General features: G+C 41.9%; 1 protein-coding gene across 2 annotated transcripts in view; it reads right to left on the bottom strand.

The window, feature by feature from the left end:
* Gyg (glycogenin 1) overlaps window positions 1–15971 on the bottom strand; it is a 56382-nt gene extending 40411 nt beyond the window's left edge. The window contains exon 1 of one of the 2 annotated variants that reach the window (XM_071585486.1): window positions 15891–15971. In XM_071585486.1, the coding sequence (XP_071441587.1) occupies window positions 15891–15897 (7 nt within the window). In that variant the 5' untranslated portion in view covers window positions 15898–15971. Of the gene's footprint in view, window positions 1–5658; window positions 5756–15890 lie in introns of those variants that run through there. The other variant, XM_071585485.1, reaches the window with a different exon arrangement.
* Window positions 15972–16191: the final 220 nt, after the last annotated feature.

Below are 16191 nucleotides of genomic sequence, written 5' to 3'. Positions count from 1 at the left end.
CGAAGTAAAAACCTAAGAATAGTTACCCGCAGCGGGAGGGGGTGGGTGAGAGGATTAAGGAGCAGAAGGAGAGGGAAGGGGGTTCTGGCGAAGGGGAGCGTGTTTGGGGATGGGGGGCAGCAGCGGCGGCGGCGTTCGGTAAGACGCGTGAGCACCGTCGCCCTCGGCGAGCGGGGGCGGCTGGGGCGGCCTAGCAGACTCCACCCGGCGACGTGAAAAGAAGGCACCGCGTGTGTGACACGGTACGCTTCGGTCGAGTGAACCCCCAACCCTCTCCAGTCTCCTCTTCCGTCTCTCGATCCCAATCCCCCCCTTCATACACACACACGCGGCACGCACGCTCGCCCTCTCCCTGCCCCTTCCGAGGCGAGGAACTGCACTCTTCTCTCTCTCTCTGGGTGTGAGAGGCCAGAAGATGGCGAGGTGGAGTCGGCCGTGGATGGGTGGGGGGTTGTGGGAGGGACGAGGTTGGGACAACGAGACGAGTGGAAGAGTGCGACCCTCCCCCTCGTTACACCAGAAGACTCCGCGCCGTGGTGGATGTGCACATCGGGCGAGCCACCGGCAGAATCCGGATCGGCATTAACAGAGCGCAGCAAATAAAGAATTGATATTTAAAAAAAAAGAAGAGACTCCCATGGAGATGCACATACCACGTCCTCGGCGACGTGTAGAGTACATAGACACCGGAGAGAGAGAGCAAAAAAAGAATGAGTGCTGTTATTCTAATTTGCCATCGATCCTACTCTATTCACTCGTTTAACTCATTTTGAACAACGAGGATTGTCGTCGATTTTAATCTGTCGAGGGGCGAGACTTCCTCAGGACCAAACCGTTTGACAACTCGACAGGGCCTTTCTGAACCAGGATCTCCCAATCAATTACCAGCCGTCTCAAGCAATGGTTCAGAAATACTATTTAAGAGAGTCCGTAGACGCTTTACAAAAACTTAACTTCATTATCAATATTTGTCAGTTTTCAAAAATAAATTCGGCAAACGAGTGCTTGAAACGATATTCCTAATTATATTATAAGTTTAAAAAAAATTATTCACCAGTTTGAACAATGAAATCACAGCCATACATAAAAATTTCGCAGTAGCTAACATTAAAAATAACGTTATTACCTCTGTTTGCATACTTTTACCCCATGTATATTTTATCGTCTGTTCAGACCTTATATATTCTTTGGAGACATTCTGTCCTTTTTATTTACATATACTTATTGTTGTGTTCCAAAAAACTTTGCTCCCAGAGCGATCACATTATTATTAAACAGTGCCACCACCAAGCCATCTTCCTCCGAAAGGGAATATCCGAGAAACATACGATGTTACTTCTCGTCCGAACCACAGTTTCTTGTTAAAAACTAGAATCTATAGTTTAGAACCCAGCCCCACTCAACCCTAAGGCAGATTTGAGAGGACGAATTGCAACAAAACCAGTCCCTAAGCCCCTAAGAACAGCGAAATCTACACACTCATCGTTATCGACTATTGGCCAGAGGCAGTTCTTTTCCCTACAAGCTATCTAGTCGTCAGCCACCCGGGAATTCAAAACTAGGATCTAATCGGGGTTTCCTACTGTCTCGCTCTGTTTCATTTTCCCGAGTGTGTAGAGCCGGCATAGACAGATGCCAGATGAACTAAGCCACACCGCGTCGCCCCTTTATTTCAATTTACGGAACGAAAATCAAATCCACCAGTTCCGGATGCGACGGAGTGTTCGCCCCCGACGATTTCTCGGAATTTATTCTGGTCCCTCGGTCCCCAGGCGTCGGCTTTATCCCTGCCCGAATGAAGCAAGCGAACCGAGACATCCCCTGCGTGGCGGCGGCAGAGGGTTGAGCATTTCCGTCGGGTCGGGTGCTGGAAATGGGGGGGGGGAGGGGGTTCACGGACCGAGGGTGAAAATGTACTATGACTGATGCGCGATTTGATAGATGGAAGAGGTTTCCATTTTCATCATCATCATCATCATTTCGTTACCTGAGGAGGCAAAATACCCCACACAACTTTCGGTTCCAGTTGGCAGCTTACGACCGACGAAGTGAGCAACAGAATGTGCCATGTAAATTAGGCGCAAATCCAACTTATGATTCGTGAAATTAAGTGCAACATTTTTTTTTGCGTGGTTTGAAGTTTGCTGATGCTGAGGACATGACGGCGTGCCTTAAAATGCATAGTAATACCTGTAGTACGGGAATAATTCACTGTCAACTAAAAAGATAATATTTTCACGTATAAAATCCCACAAACTTTTCGTTTTCATACACAAATTTTATACTTCGCATTAATCATTAAGGAAATCCTATTAAATTCCAATACCAAATACAATTACTAATTACGATTTATAATACGAATACACTGAGAATTCAATTCTGATTCAATCAGCTTTTAACATTACGCTGCTTAGAAAATAATAGTATTGCGGAAATTAAAGTTAAATGATTCGGCTAAGCCAACACAATGAAGTAATAAATAATAACTATATGTGGTTTCTGTAGTTGAGTGAACATTTTATTCCGCAAAGTGATCGGATCCCCCTACGGCCACCATTCACCACTTCTACAATTTCTCACACCAGCCTTCATCGCGTCAGTTCCTTTTCCTTCCCCAAGAGAAGACCTTGCTGAAAAGTAGATGAATCTTGTACATTTTAAAACCTCGCAGGAAACTCGAAACAAAATTTCGCATCATTAAAAAGCCTACCGCGAAACTTTATCCATTCACGCTCATTAGCTCTCCTGCCAGTTTTGGGACGGATAACATAATTCGTACATGCATACGGATACATTGCAAGGCCGACTTGAGCAAGGACACTACGAACTCCTGGGGGAGACCGGACAGAGCGTGAGAAATCCGAGCTTCTGGGAGGGCCTAAAGATTAACGTCCTTGTCCAAATTCTTGGAGAGCGAGCCAAACTACTGCCATCCACATCTAGGACTTCTCTCGACAAAGCCGTGCAATAAACACATCACATGCGATCAGCAAATACTCCCGGAGAATGGGAAATTCAAAAGAGCACGGATATGGTCAAGTAGATCTTAAATGATTGACACTACATAAGTCGCCAATTTTGATTACATTTAAACCGATGTAGCGGGCGGTAGCAGGGTCATTCCGTGGGAACAGAAACGGAGCGATTGAAACGTACGATATGTTCCAATAGCCTTCGTTTTTAAAGTTTGAATGAAATTTCTTGAAAGAGACGTTCGCGAACACGACCCTCTTAACGATTGCAATTCTCTCTCCAATTTGCTTTATAGGCGGCGAACATCTCAACCACGTCATGGATGATCGTATCGGAGGCGACCAGAAATAAGACTTCTCCTTCCAGTTTTTTGGGGTGAAAATTATATTTAAAGGACGAAAATTATAATCAAAGGACAAATATTTATTCAAAGTCCGATTTATTAAAATATTTCGTTTCTTCTCCGATGCAGTCATCTCCCCAACTTAAGCGTATCCCATTCTACCACCCATCTCCCAGGCATTTAAGGAGTCACGGGCCGAAGGTCAACTTAATCTTATCCCGGATTACTATTTCCTCCATTAATTGTATTCCCGACATTTAAACCGAATAAAAACCAGTGCGTTTCTCATTCACTCGAAATCGTGTCAGTTCAACGACTGTCCACAAAGCAGCAGCGACGGCTGACCGACTGGACGCTAATCTAGTCACACTTGCGCCCAATTCTTTCGGACCACGTGATTGATTTACTTGGTCTCATTGTGGGGCGATTATGACACAGATGTGAAAATTTTGACGAGGACACACCGTGCTCTTCACTTTCAACCGCATTCGGCGAACAGGTTGGATCCGCGAGGAAATCGCGATGGTCCCCGACGGCTAACCATTCCGTCCTTGAACGTAAAGAAATCGACCTCCTAGTGTCGCAAACTATTATCAATCGGAATGTTACGTTCGGAAACTTCCGACTCCAATTGTGAAGGCCTCGCAATCTTAATTTTACGCTATATTGGAAGAAAACATAACTCGTCGAAAATGGTAGACTCGTAAACGAATTTTGTCTGCTCGCCATTGGCGTATTTTCAAAGAAACGTCGGGCCAACGATACGAACACTCGAATGCTTTCCATATGGAGGAGACCGAACCTTTGCCTGAGGAACTGAATGGGAAACAGACGACATCCTCAACTTTAAAGAAAATGAACGATAGAAATAGCTTGGCGGTTAACGTGCTCGGTGACAGTGGCCGTACAGGTAACCGTTTAATTCTTTCGATTTTAAACAAAATGTAAAGTCTGCAATTGCCATCCAAATTTTTCATATATTAACACCAGCGATGAGCACGTCGACGTAAGCGGAATGTACGCCCTTGAAAGCTATAACTGAACATTTACATAAGATATCACACCACCTTTCCAACGAACATCATTAACTTCAGGACAACTAATAGTTTTCCAATTTGTACGCGTTTCCAAATAAAGTTTTCCTCTCACAAATTTACAACAGAGTGAGCAGAATGGACGAAAAATTGTTAAAAAATACTTCACTTCTCTAGTCCTTTTTGATGAAGGCGAGGCCGGGATTTAAACCCTCCTTACGTAATCCTTACGTACTTATAATAACTTACAATTTTAAATTGGAAGGACGTCTCTTTAGCAGTGATATGGAAATGTACTATTGCCCCCATCGTACTACGGTAGGAGACATCATTTCAATAAAATTAGAGATTAACTGTAGAACAGACAGATTTAAGATGCCATTTTTTCACGAACGATAGGGGATCATAATAACACTGTCCGACCGCGGTAGTGTCATGTTCGGGTAAAAATTAGTCTGGTGTGTATTCACCTCCTGCCAAACACCCTAGCGGTGGATTGCAGGGTATATAAATAAAATAAATAACATTCGCCAGCTTATCAAACTTGTTATAATTCCACCGTGAGAGGTAAAAAGATATTCTTCCTCGCTTTAAAACATAGGCAAGGTACCCACGAAGGTTGGTTGCGGTCACATCGCACAAACTAAGCCCAACTCGCAAGAGCACATTCGAAAGGAACACAATATTCACACCCGAAGCGAGATACGCACCGAGAACCTCCTGTCTAGTGCTTTTGCAACGGATTGACAACGCGAGCCGACGGATTTTCTCTTTGCAGCTGTGATTACCAAGCTAACTATGCCATGGGGAGCAGACACATCCGAACTAAACAGAGAAGTAGGCAGTCCCTGCTCATGCATCACATTACGTTAACAAAAACTATGATGAGAGACGAGATCTTGTTCATATGCAGTGCATAACTGAAGCCACTGAAAACAAGACAAATAATCAACGCAAAATTTACATTAAAATTGTAATATTCGACTTGAATTCACAACACCGTAAGCTTCTTAAGACAATAACGTCAAAAATCAAATTCAAAACGTATGTACGTTGACATTAAAACGTTCAACTGGAAACTTATTTCACTGTACACGTAGCAGCGCAATGGGCTCTTATCCATCGTTGGCTAAAACATTGTGAGCCGAATCGAAGATGAAAGGATGGAATCTAAAGGACCAATGGTGTCGTGCTAGGATCACGAGATGGACGAACTAAACACCACAGAAGCAAACACAGTTTCCAACTAACAGCTATGAACACAATGCCTAACTACAAACTATTTATCGGAGATCTTAAAAGTCTTACCGTTCCTCTTATGCTCCCTAAGATGAGATCCAGACCCCGCCATCGGCATCACACTGCACCTGAAGAATGAGCGAACCGACAGTGGTGGGCCGATAAAAAACTGGGACTACCTCACGTGGTGCACCTTCGCGTGGGAAACGATCGTGCGCCGCCAACCCCCTCGCAGAAGAAAGCGATTGGCGCAGAGGCGGCGCAGAGGTCGGCGCTTGGGGGATTTAGGCGCCAGACCCGTTCCAGTCACTCCGTGACGACTCTCCACGGCACGCTGGGCACGGGGTCGCGTCAAAATATTCTCTCGAGGCGCTGCAGCGAGAACACTCGAAAGCCTCGGCGGACGCAGACGCGTGCGCCGACACCGCGACGGATAACCGGGTGGGGGAGAGGGGAGCAGGGCCCTCAAGAGGGAAAGGAGAATACCCCCCCTAACGGAACGGAACGCGTCGAATAGGGAGACCCCTTATATGGAGACCCTTTTGAGAGATACCCCTTTATCGAGGTGGAAAGTAACCGGGGGCGCCGGTGCAGACCGTCAAGGCCGATTCGCCCTGAAAGTGCCGCCGACGCCTCCGACTGTCGGGAGATGCGTCTGCCGGCGTCCGCGATGTTTTGGCGGAACGGATTCGTGTCGCGGCCTCGAGGGTTGAAGTGAACACACACACACGCGCGGTTCCATCCTCCCCCTTGTCTCCCCTTCTTACCCGTCCCGTGGGACAACGGGACAAGACAAGGACGATTCGCGATGCACGTAACCGCATGAGTGCCCTAAACGTATCCCGTTCCACAAGACGTCGCGTTTTGCGAAAACAAAAAAAAACTAAAAAGGAGAACGGCTGGGTCGCGGAGAGCGAGTGGCTCTTCATTACGACGGTCGAGGTCTCTGAACTACATAGACACCCGTTATAGAGTTACGATTACAACAAGCTCCGCACGATGCTGAAAGTTGCCCTCCCCAGCATCAATGGAAACTTCTTCGCCTCGCTACGAATTTAATTTCCATAGATGACAGTAGAAAAAAAGTTTGTTCAACAGTCAATCGTCGTCGAGGAAAGAAATAAAAAATCCTCACCTGGCCCCAATTACGGTAGTATTTCACTATGTCATTTAAACCACTAGCGGTATCGCCGGTGCAAAGACACTGTCACTGTTAGTTTAACAGTTATGGCGCTGTAGTGTCATGAAATTCATTAGTATCATTGTTCTTATTATCTTAAAAGCATTCGTCAGAATGTTGCCCAATGTTTATCTCCACACGTGGCGTTAAGTGGATGACCCTTCAAAAAGTATACTGTTTCGAAGCAGAATTCTATACCTTCTTGCAGAATGAATAACACACTTATTAGTCGTTTGTTTGTCGAAAAAAACAATAAATGAATTTAAATTTTAAAAATATAATTTAATTTTTCCGTTCACCGTTCATTTTAATGCACAAAATGTAAATTACAATGCAACAATTCAGAGTGTAAAAATGATTCGAGGGCGAATGATATTTACGCTCTGAAATTGTTTCATTGTACTGTGCATACGGCGGATAACTCCATTAAAAGTTACTGTCGCGGCATCTCCCGCAGTTTCTTGTAAAAATTAAAATTCTCCGAAATTACAAATTTTTATTGCTCGAGTCCATGTTTTTTTCCACTTTCTTCTCCTTCATAGCTTTCGAGGACTCCAGTTGGCGGATGAATCATTGAATTGCCATTTCGCTGATCTTCGGCGAGATACAGGAGGCATTTCGTAAACTTCGACAGAACCACTTTCACTTCATTTGTTTCTCGCCCAGTGAAGCTTAATTCGTCTTTTTTAATCACTACGTCAATGAAGTTGGGCGATTTTATAACAGATTTGAGATGAGAAGCTGAGTACTGTGTGAGGCATGATAACAGAAAAATTCTCATAGGTAACGTATTAATAATCTCCTCACTGCTATACTTTACCTGTCATATTTAAACAGTGTTCTTCGTTGAAAGTTTGATTAATCTGGAAAAGTGGCTTCATGGAGAGAAGAAACGCAAACTCAATGCTACGGAGAGCTAATGATGGGGGAAGACATTCAAGAAGAAAGCGAGGAAAGGAACACTAGCAAGAGAAGAATCATAATCGCACATAATCCAAAGCAGAAATACTTCTCAGAAGATCGAATTAGGATTGAAAGAACCGAGAGAGGACGCCCAAGGACAAATCATGAGACGCCTGCGATGGAAGAAACTTAAGATGAAAAAGAACGAAGGAATGAAAGGAGATTATCAACGAACAGTTTACAATGGTGGGAGAGTGGGAAGCCAATCGAAAGATATAATTCTTGCCCATTTCAATTGACGCATGCACTAACTTGACAGTGTTCTCTCAACTGACTGAAACAGGGATGGATATAAGTAACTACACCGTGAATTCTGCTTCGATAAATCTAACATTTGTGCTTCTCACAAACTATTAGCACTTTTAACTTACCCCGCCCACCCTTGGGTCACAGCTCTCCAATTCGCACCGCGTTTGAAAATCGGACGCGTATGCGGAATGAGCTACGAAAAATATTTTTTTGATTGTTACACGATTAAGTCACGCCGACCGACATGATTTTCCGATTTTCTCCCCAAAAAATTTAAATTGCTTGATGAACTTCATGAAATAAATTTGCATTTCAGAAACGAAGCGGTGGCGTTGTATGATTACTTCGAAACGTAATGAAGTTTCACGTGATTTACTCGATATTCGGACATTATGATATAGAATTAAGTTTGCGGAAACGAATTTAGAGTATGGTAAAATATGCTAATTTGATCATCCGACGAGGATTATAGTGTGGTGCTTTCAAATAACCAATAATGCTTATTGATAATTACAAATAAATGCCAATTTATGAAAAAAAAGGAAACATTTGAGTGATCACAAATAAATTGAATTTAAATCATCCATACCACTTAATTTCGAACCTTGGACCGTTGCCAAAAACATACTTTAACTTGAATAGTTTTAAATACATAAACCTAAATTTAATAGAAGCAATATTTTTAATTTAAGATGGCACATTCAATGACTACGGCATTATGATTATAAAAAAACGAAATTGCATTCGATAGGACGCACATTCACAAAGGATTTTCCTTCATGTTAGGCAACATGAAATGGTATGCAAATACATTCGTTAAGATCGATCACACTCAGGAAATCACTAAACCCCGATTTTAGCTAAATATTTGAATCAATCTAATTGCTCTTGGCCGAGGAAAAAAAACATAAATGCTGATTACACGATCAGACTACCCAAAATGATCCTTATAGAGAAATTTGAATATTTTTACATCAAGACTCACTCATCCGTGAAGGTATTGACCTAAATTTAAACATACTAACGATGGATACCGAGTATACGCATTAAGCAGTACATTTTCCAGTAACTCAAAGCAAAAAGAATGTCATTGTTCCACACGGGGTACTGGAAGATATTCTTAAATAATTTCAAATTGCCACGGATTATTATTAAAATTGGCAAGTCGATAGCGACAAATTGGAGACTTACTTGGGTAACGCCAATTTTATATTATTAACACTCAAACATTGTGCGTGATAACTCGCTGATGGTATAAACATGCTCATAAAGTTAGCGTCTCGATGGGCGTTGAGAGAATTTTACGCAAAATACCAAAGTTATACGCGAAAACACGCCCGGTGTACGTACCTCAGGCCTCAATAGGAAGCACAGTATTGTTGACGCACTATACATGCAATTGTTTCTAAACAGGTGGGAGGATACACCCAGGTGGAATTTTAAATGCCTCCAAGCTTGAACCCATCAGTCTAAAGATACTTTGGCACTTCGATTAGTCCAGTCGATTGAGGAATTCGCCTTGCGAAACCTTTGAAGACGAATTAGCATAGAGCTTCACTTGATCACGACAGTAAGGATTCATGCACGAGGTTGTTGCTGTACATCAAATGGACAGGTAAAGCAAAAAAGTCCGCGGACGGGTATAGGAGCCCACGCAGAGTATAATAAGAAAAAAACAACTTCACGTAATGGCACATCTTGAGACGCATTGGTTTAATAAGACCGTACCATATGGCAAATAACAGGATAAGAGGATACGAAGAAGACATTTGAAAGAATTAGTATAACAATTAGAGGTGTACGGAGCTTTAAAACTAAGAGAACTACATTCAGATGGCAAAAAAAATCAAAATGGAAAGAGTACAATGCTCAGTCGATGTCGCCGTAATATGAACAAAAGCGCTGCAAGGCAGAACTCAAAATAAATGACCAGTATTTCATCGGATATCTAGTATCCACAAATGGTTACCAGTCCCCACAACTCGATTTTATCCTATGGCACGGTTGGAGAACGTTGATCTTAACGAATAAAGCTCTAGGGATTCGTGGTAGAGCCAGATATTGCGTTTGTTGGGATTAGTGTCGCGAACGCCGACGTACAGTAATAGATTTATCAATTAACAATAGCGATAAATAACAGTATCACACACGTTATTATAAAGTCCCATAATCGCACCTAAGAATTCCGTAAGGAGACTTTAAACCGGGGCACGAGTGATAAGGAGATGGAGGACCCGCTGACCTATACGGTCTCACGCGGGTAAACAACAGGAGCGAGGAGGGACCAAGACTGGACGTCCTCAACTCGCCCAAGTCGCCCACCCTAAGGTGGAGGGGGGGGGGTTGTCTTCCGATCCTGTGAACGGCGCAATGCACGTGCTTTAGCCGCCTTCCCCGAGGCCAAAATTCCCCTCATCCGTGAGATTTGAAAACTAATTGGGAACAAGGCTTACGTAGAACAAGGCACACCAAACATTGCTACGCGACGAGCCTTACTTCATTTGTTTCGTCAATGGTATTGGCTGATGCATCCGTCGTAGCTAGAGCAGCGGCGACTATCTTTAATGAGGGTCGCCTTATTTTTAGAGCAAGTCTTAAAACGGAAGCCAATCGGTAATACAACGCTGACAACCCTTCACCGAGCGATTTTCGTGGCGAAAAATTTTCCCATCCACCTACGCTTTTGTCGACGTGAGTGTGGGAAAAAGAATGAATTGGCAATCCAAGCGAATCTCTCGGCTAGGATCGAAGATAACTGGCAGACATCATTAAGACACGGGAAATTGGGCCAGTTCCCTGTACCGAATATTTAAATTATTTCGTTGCTGTGTGCCATTTTCCATCTCTTGGGCTCCACCGATTACTTCTTACGCTAATTATCGTAGTAATACATGAGAAAGGGGGGATACAAATTACCATGGGCCGACGATTAATTTTACCAAGACACGGAGGAGGAAAAATTATTTCAAAGAAACCAAAAGCCTCTCTAGCCGGCCGTCCTCGTAAATTATCTCCAATGAGAGTTCAAGGGGTAGGAGTTTTGGAAAAACATGAAAACATAATACACTTACGTAGGACACTGAGTAATTCGCGAGTGCTCATAACAATTATGTATCAATTTCAGAATGCGATGAGAAATTCGATTAGCTGACACTCAATATTTTATCTTCGAAATTTTAAATTTAACCCAACGGCGAACCCTTACAAGTGGTCTTCTATGAGCACAGGCTGATACTATGAATCATACAATATCATGAGATATGAGACTTATATAATTTGGCCAAAACGAACTTTCAGTTTCCTCTGAATGAACCCTACGTGGAGTTTCGTTTGTGTGAATGGAACTACTGTAGAGTATTATTTACTTCCACCGAGAATGATTTAAAAGCTACGATTCGATCGAGTTTTAAGTTTTAAATAAACTAAATCCTAATATATCTCAGTCAATGGTATATCCAGAAAGCCTGACTTTTCCGCATCAACCATTTTGGTGATTATTGCTATCCAAGCTGTTCCAGGGCTTAAATAAACAAGTATGGCGTTTTTTCATATTCCTCCGGTCGTCAAGCTGAACGTTCATGTCGTTCATTGAGGTCGCTCAAACGAAACATATCGTCGAGATGTCGGTCCTCGGACGGAATTAAAAAAAAAACATGGGCGTGTTCAAGGATATGGGGCAAAGGCTGAATCCCTCGGCCGGAGTGAAAACGAGAGTGGAGGAGGAAGAGACTAGCCAACTTTGCCCCACGGATACGTAACGGACCTACACCAACGATTTAATGAGAGGGAACTTAACCGCAATGTGATTGATAATGAGACACAGAAAAACATCAATAAAATAGATTTGATATAATCACAGCGCGTCTATATAGTGGAATCGTTCCAAATAATAGAAAAAGTACTTCTTAGTTATTTCTCGCACTTTTTTAATACGGTACTACCAACTTCGACAGTTGACTACCATCATCAAGGAGGGCACATTGATCATGACAATCCGCTGTCACCATCATTTGATTCTGGGATATTTTCAAATCCATTCCATCCAAATATCTACATCCCCCCCCCCAATCTGGAAACAATTTCTGACCGATTTAACCTCGATTCTCCGCAAATGATTTTTATCCAGCGGCCAAATCTTATTTTGAAATCTCGTATAGCTTTCGAAAATGGGTATGAAAATTAATTGTCTCAAGTTTGACCGTTTTGAATATTCACTGGAATTAGAATTCCATTACCATGACTAGATTTAGTAGAAAAATTCTATTTTTTACACACTAAAAAACAAGCTGTTTCATCAAAAACACCTGGTCGAGCTATGCGAGATCTATTCTCGTGCTATTTACCTCACTAAGATACGCTTCGTCAGTGAAGTTGGCTTGGTGGGCTACACTCACGGGCACAATCGACCTGGAACAATTAAAGTTTTATTTTTCTCCTATACAAATTCTGGGGGCAAACTCATCCTGTTTCCTAGTAAACAAAATTCGACGCCTAAAAATACTCATTGTTGCTACTTCCACTACTTACTCGCGCCACGAATGACAATGAATCCCTTCGATCTATTTCTTCCATTTCAAATATTTACTTTGCGACCGCCATGGGGCTTTTGCATAATATTATTTTCTGGATGAGTAAATATGAGTATATAAAAAAATATGGGATGAAACGGTCCGTAACACCGCATCTGTCCGGAACACTGCTAATGGTGGGCGAGTCCGGCGAAGGGACAAAGTAGGAGTTTCCCCTAGAGAACAATGCTTGGGAAAACAATGGTATCCGCCGTGTTTTGGGGTGGTTTGATCAGTGACGTCTGCCCCATCCGGAGAGGATCGTCGACGATGCCAATCCCTTCGTAAATTTACACATTTCTTGGGATCAGATTGCCCTGCCGTACGACGAACTCATAGGATTCAGCCGAATCCCATGTCATGAAGGGCCTTAATAATTGTGGGATAATTATTTAAATAACGCAAAATAACCAGGCGTATAACGGAAACGAAGTGAAAGAAAAACAGTAGCGCCCAATGAACCGCTACCCATTCTGCATGAAATATTTCCATAAGCAATGTTCTCAAACGCATTTGTATAAAAAAATCACAATATTTAAGAGGAAATAATAGTTTCTCGAACGAGTTACGTTTTTTCACAGGGAACCCAAAATAAATTCAATCTAAATTAATGATAGACTGAAATATACGACCGTGTTCATTCCACTTTTGGGCCATTTATTTGAGGACTTGACCAATTCCCAATTTGATCTTCGAAACTCTTGGAAGCATTTCGGGAAGATTTTTGGTCAAGCCAAGTTTAACAAAACTTCACGAACTCTTTACCTCGAGTTTCAATCCCACTACGGGACTCCTACATAGTATTTACAAAAAAGAACAACTCAAACTAGAAAGTTAATAAATTCCACATATTTATGCGCACTCTTGATCCCTCCTTAATCTTTGTTGGCGAAAGATCCGAGGAAATGAAGCAAGGCGACCCACTAGGTACACGATATTAGAAATTTTTTCTGAATGTTGCCCTACTTACCTATTAAAACTTTTCGGGGGCCGTCCCAATGAAATAATTTCCAAAATTTTCAAAGAAGAAGTCTTTAGTTACGCGCCAGAAAAAAAATTATTACTAAAATGTAGGTTTTCAAAGAGCAAATGTTTGAAAATAACATTGTGAGTGAAAAATATTTTGATGATAACAACTAAACTACTAAAGTGTACTGATGAAGTTTCAACGGGTCTGCCACCGGGTCAGGGGTTTCATATTGGCAGACGTTTCGACGCTCGACTCGTGCATAGTAACGTCGGCCAATATGGAACCCCTGACCCGATGGAAGACCCGAGAAAACTTCAAGCAAATACGCCGGGAAAGCACCAGATCTTAAAGTGTACTGGTTCAATATTTTATTGGTTTAACTTTTGGTCAAAGAAAATACCTCGGTATTAACATATTCTGAAAATAATTGTTTGAATTTTCAACTTGAAAGAGTAAGAAAATTAAGGTTTTTTACTTCTCGATCCTCCAATAAAACATTCTGGCCCCTCTATAATGACCCTCGACTCACCAGTAGGGAACCGCCTACTGTTGGTTTCCCGAACGCCCTCATAAATTAACTAGGTGGAAAATCTTCCACCGGGAATAATTTCTACGTTCATGACGGCCAGTTTGGTGATCACACCCTCATTTCTCATCGTGCAGCCAAATTAACGGCCCGGAAAACAATTAAAAGTGAGTCTCCTTCGGTTTCCCATTGGGAAAAACTATGGCTATTGGGCAAGCGCGATTCCGCTCAAAACAATTATGAAATAATCGTAAAAATTGTTTTAAAATTGCAGTAAAGTCAACCCAATCCCAACCCGATCATGCGTTGGGTAAACTGGACGTTCGCGCCTTGGGATACTTTACTTACAAGGGCCATATTATTAAGGACAGCAATACTGGTCCTACGGGATCCCTAGGGCACATGGGCTACCGTAGGTATCCGCAGCAAAACGTTATACAATTAATGAAGCCACCAATTTCAAATTATGTTCTCTCAAATGCGATTGGTAACACAAATTCAGGATCGCAAGCGGACAAGTCATAGGATCGGATTAAAAGAGGATCTTTGTTTATAACGACACACATGCCGCAAGAACATCCCTTGATTAACGGAAAAAAGAAACCAGTACGATGAATTTAAGAAGATCGTGATTTTTTTATTGTTTAACTCAGAGGAGAACGAGTAATCGGCCACATTTTCAACCCCCTTTCAAGAAAATAATTAGCACAAACGGAATATCTACACCAAACATTATTGTGAGAAATGTCTCCCTCTTTTACACAGCATGCGGCTTGTTTTTTTGTCCCATCTATTGGCTTACTCGATGTGGTAAATCTTTCCTGGTCTTCCGATCTCAGCACTTCCGTGACGAATATTAGGGGAGAAACTGGATAAGCGTAACAGAACCAACAGCTTTTAAAATTCAGAATGCCGCTTCTCACAATATTAACCCGGGAAAATTTTGGCAGACGACTGTAAGCTATTTTTACATTATCTGGCTGTGTCCCCTGGTATACCTGGAAAAGTACCACTGCCTGGAATAAGACCACATTTAACAAAGACTGAAAAAAATTATGCGCAGACTGTCGCGACAATGTCATTCTACGCACTGGGACACCACGTTACTATCATTCAAATACTTAACTGTGCGCATGATTCCCGAAATAAAAAAAATGGTTGGACCACAATTTTCCAAGGACAAGTTTCCAATGAAGGCCAACGATGTCACGAGGTCATTCAAATACTCCCGTCTTCAATGAATACGGCTGCCCTCGTATTAAGCGCTAGGCTACTCCCAAGTCACGGGGGCGACAAAATAAGTGAAATATTTTATACAATATTTATATAAATATCATTTACCTATATTATACGGTACCCTAGTGACAGCCACTAGCCAAAGAAATGAAAAATAACGACAGAACGCTTTGTATGGTTTTCGCATCAAAACACCGATTTAGCACTGTGACAGCCAAAAATAAGCACCGAGGACGAAAGTACACTGAGTCATACAGGGCAGCGTTAATTATTATGAGTGTTCGTGCAATATTTATCAGATGATAATGATTCATTCAAGAACATCAAAAACTTTATCACAAATAAGTGACTAGCAGACATATGGGAATTACACACGTAGCCTAATTGAATGGCAGTGAAGACATTTAACGAAATACGTTTATGTTGAACATTAGGATTCAATGTTGTTCATTTCTTAAAATACCCACCAAGTTAATGAATGCAAATCAATGGAATTTTTAACTCAATGAAATTTAAAATTGACATTATTTTGAATAAATTGTGAAAACATGGCATCTTACATTAATTAAACCCTATGAAATAGAATATATTTAAAGCATTAGCACTCACCACTCATCGTAAATATAGCTGCTAGAGGCACTTGTCCTAAGTTCACCTCACTCACTGCTAGATTGTACTGAAGGTAACTCCTGGACGATGAATTAAAAGCTCCGACGCGAGCAGCACTGGTCCATGAAAGATGAACAAATGAATGACGAAATTTAAAAAAATGTCGGCGCCACTTTCAAGTTCGGGCCACTTGAACCGATTCAAGAAAACTCATCGTACACCCTCTAACGATGTATAATTAGGAAACTATTGCTCATTACATACTAGTGCTTATTAAAAATTTGAATATGTTTTCATGTTT

The sequence above is a fragment of the Hetaerina americana genome, unplaced genomic scaffold (genome assembly GCF_022747635.1).
Source record: "Hetaerina americana unplaced genomic scaffold, ioHetAmer1.1.p SCAF_2, whole genome shotgun sequence".
In the NCBI taxonomy this organism is placed as follows: Eukaryota; Metazoa; Arthropoda; class Insecta; order Odonata; family Calopterygidae; genus Hetaerina; species Hetaerina americana.
The sequence above is the reverse complement of the archived record's forward strand: the minus strand, read 5'-3'. Positions and strand labels throughout refer to the sequence as shown.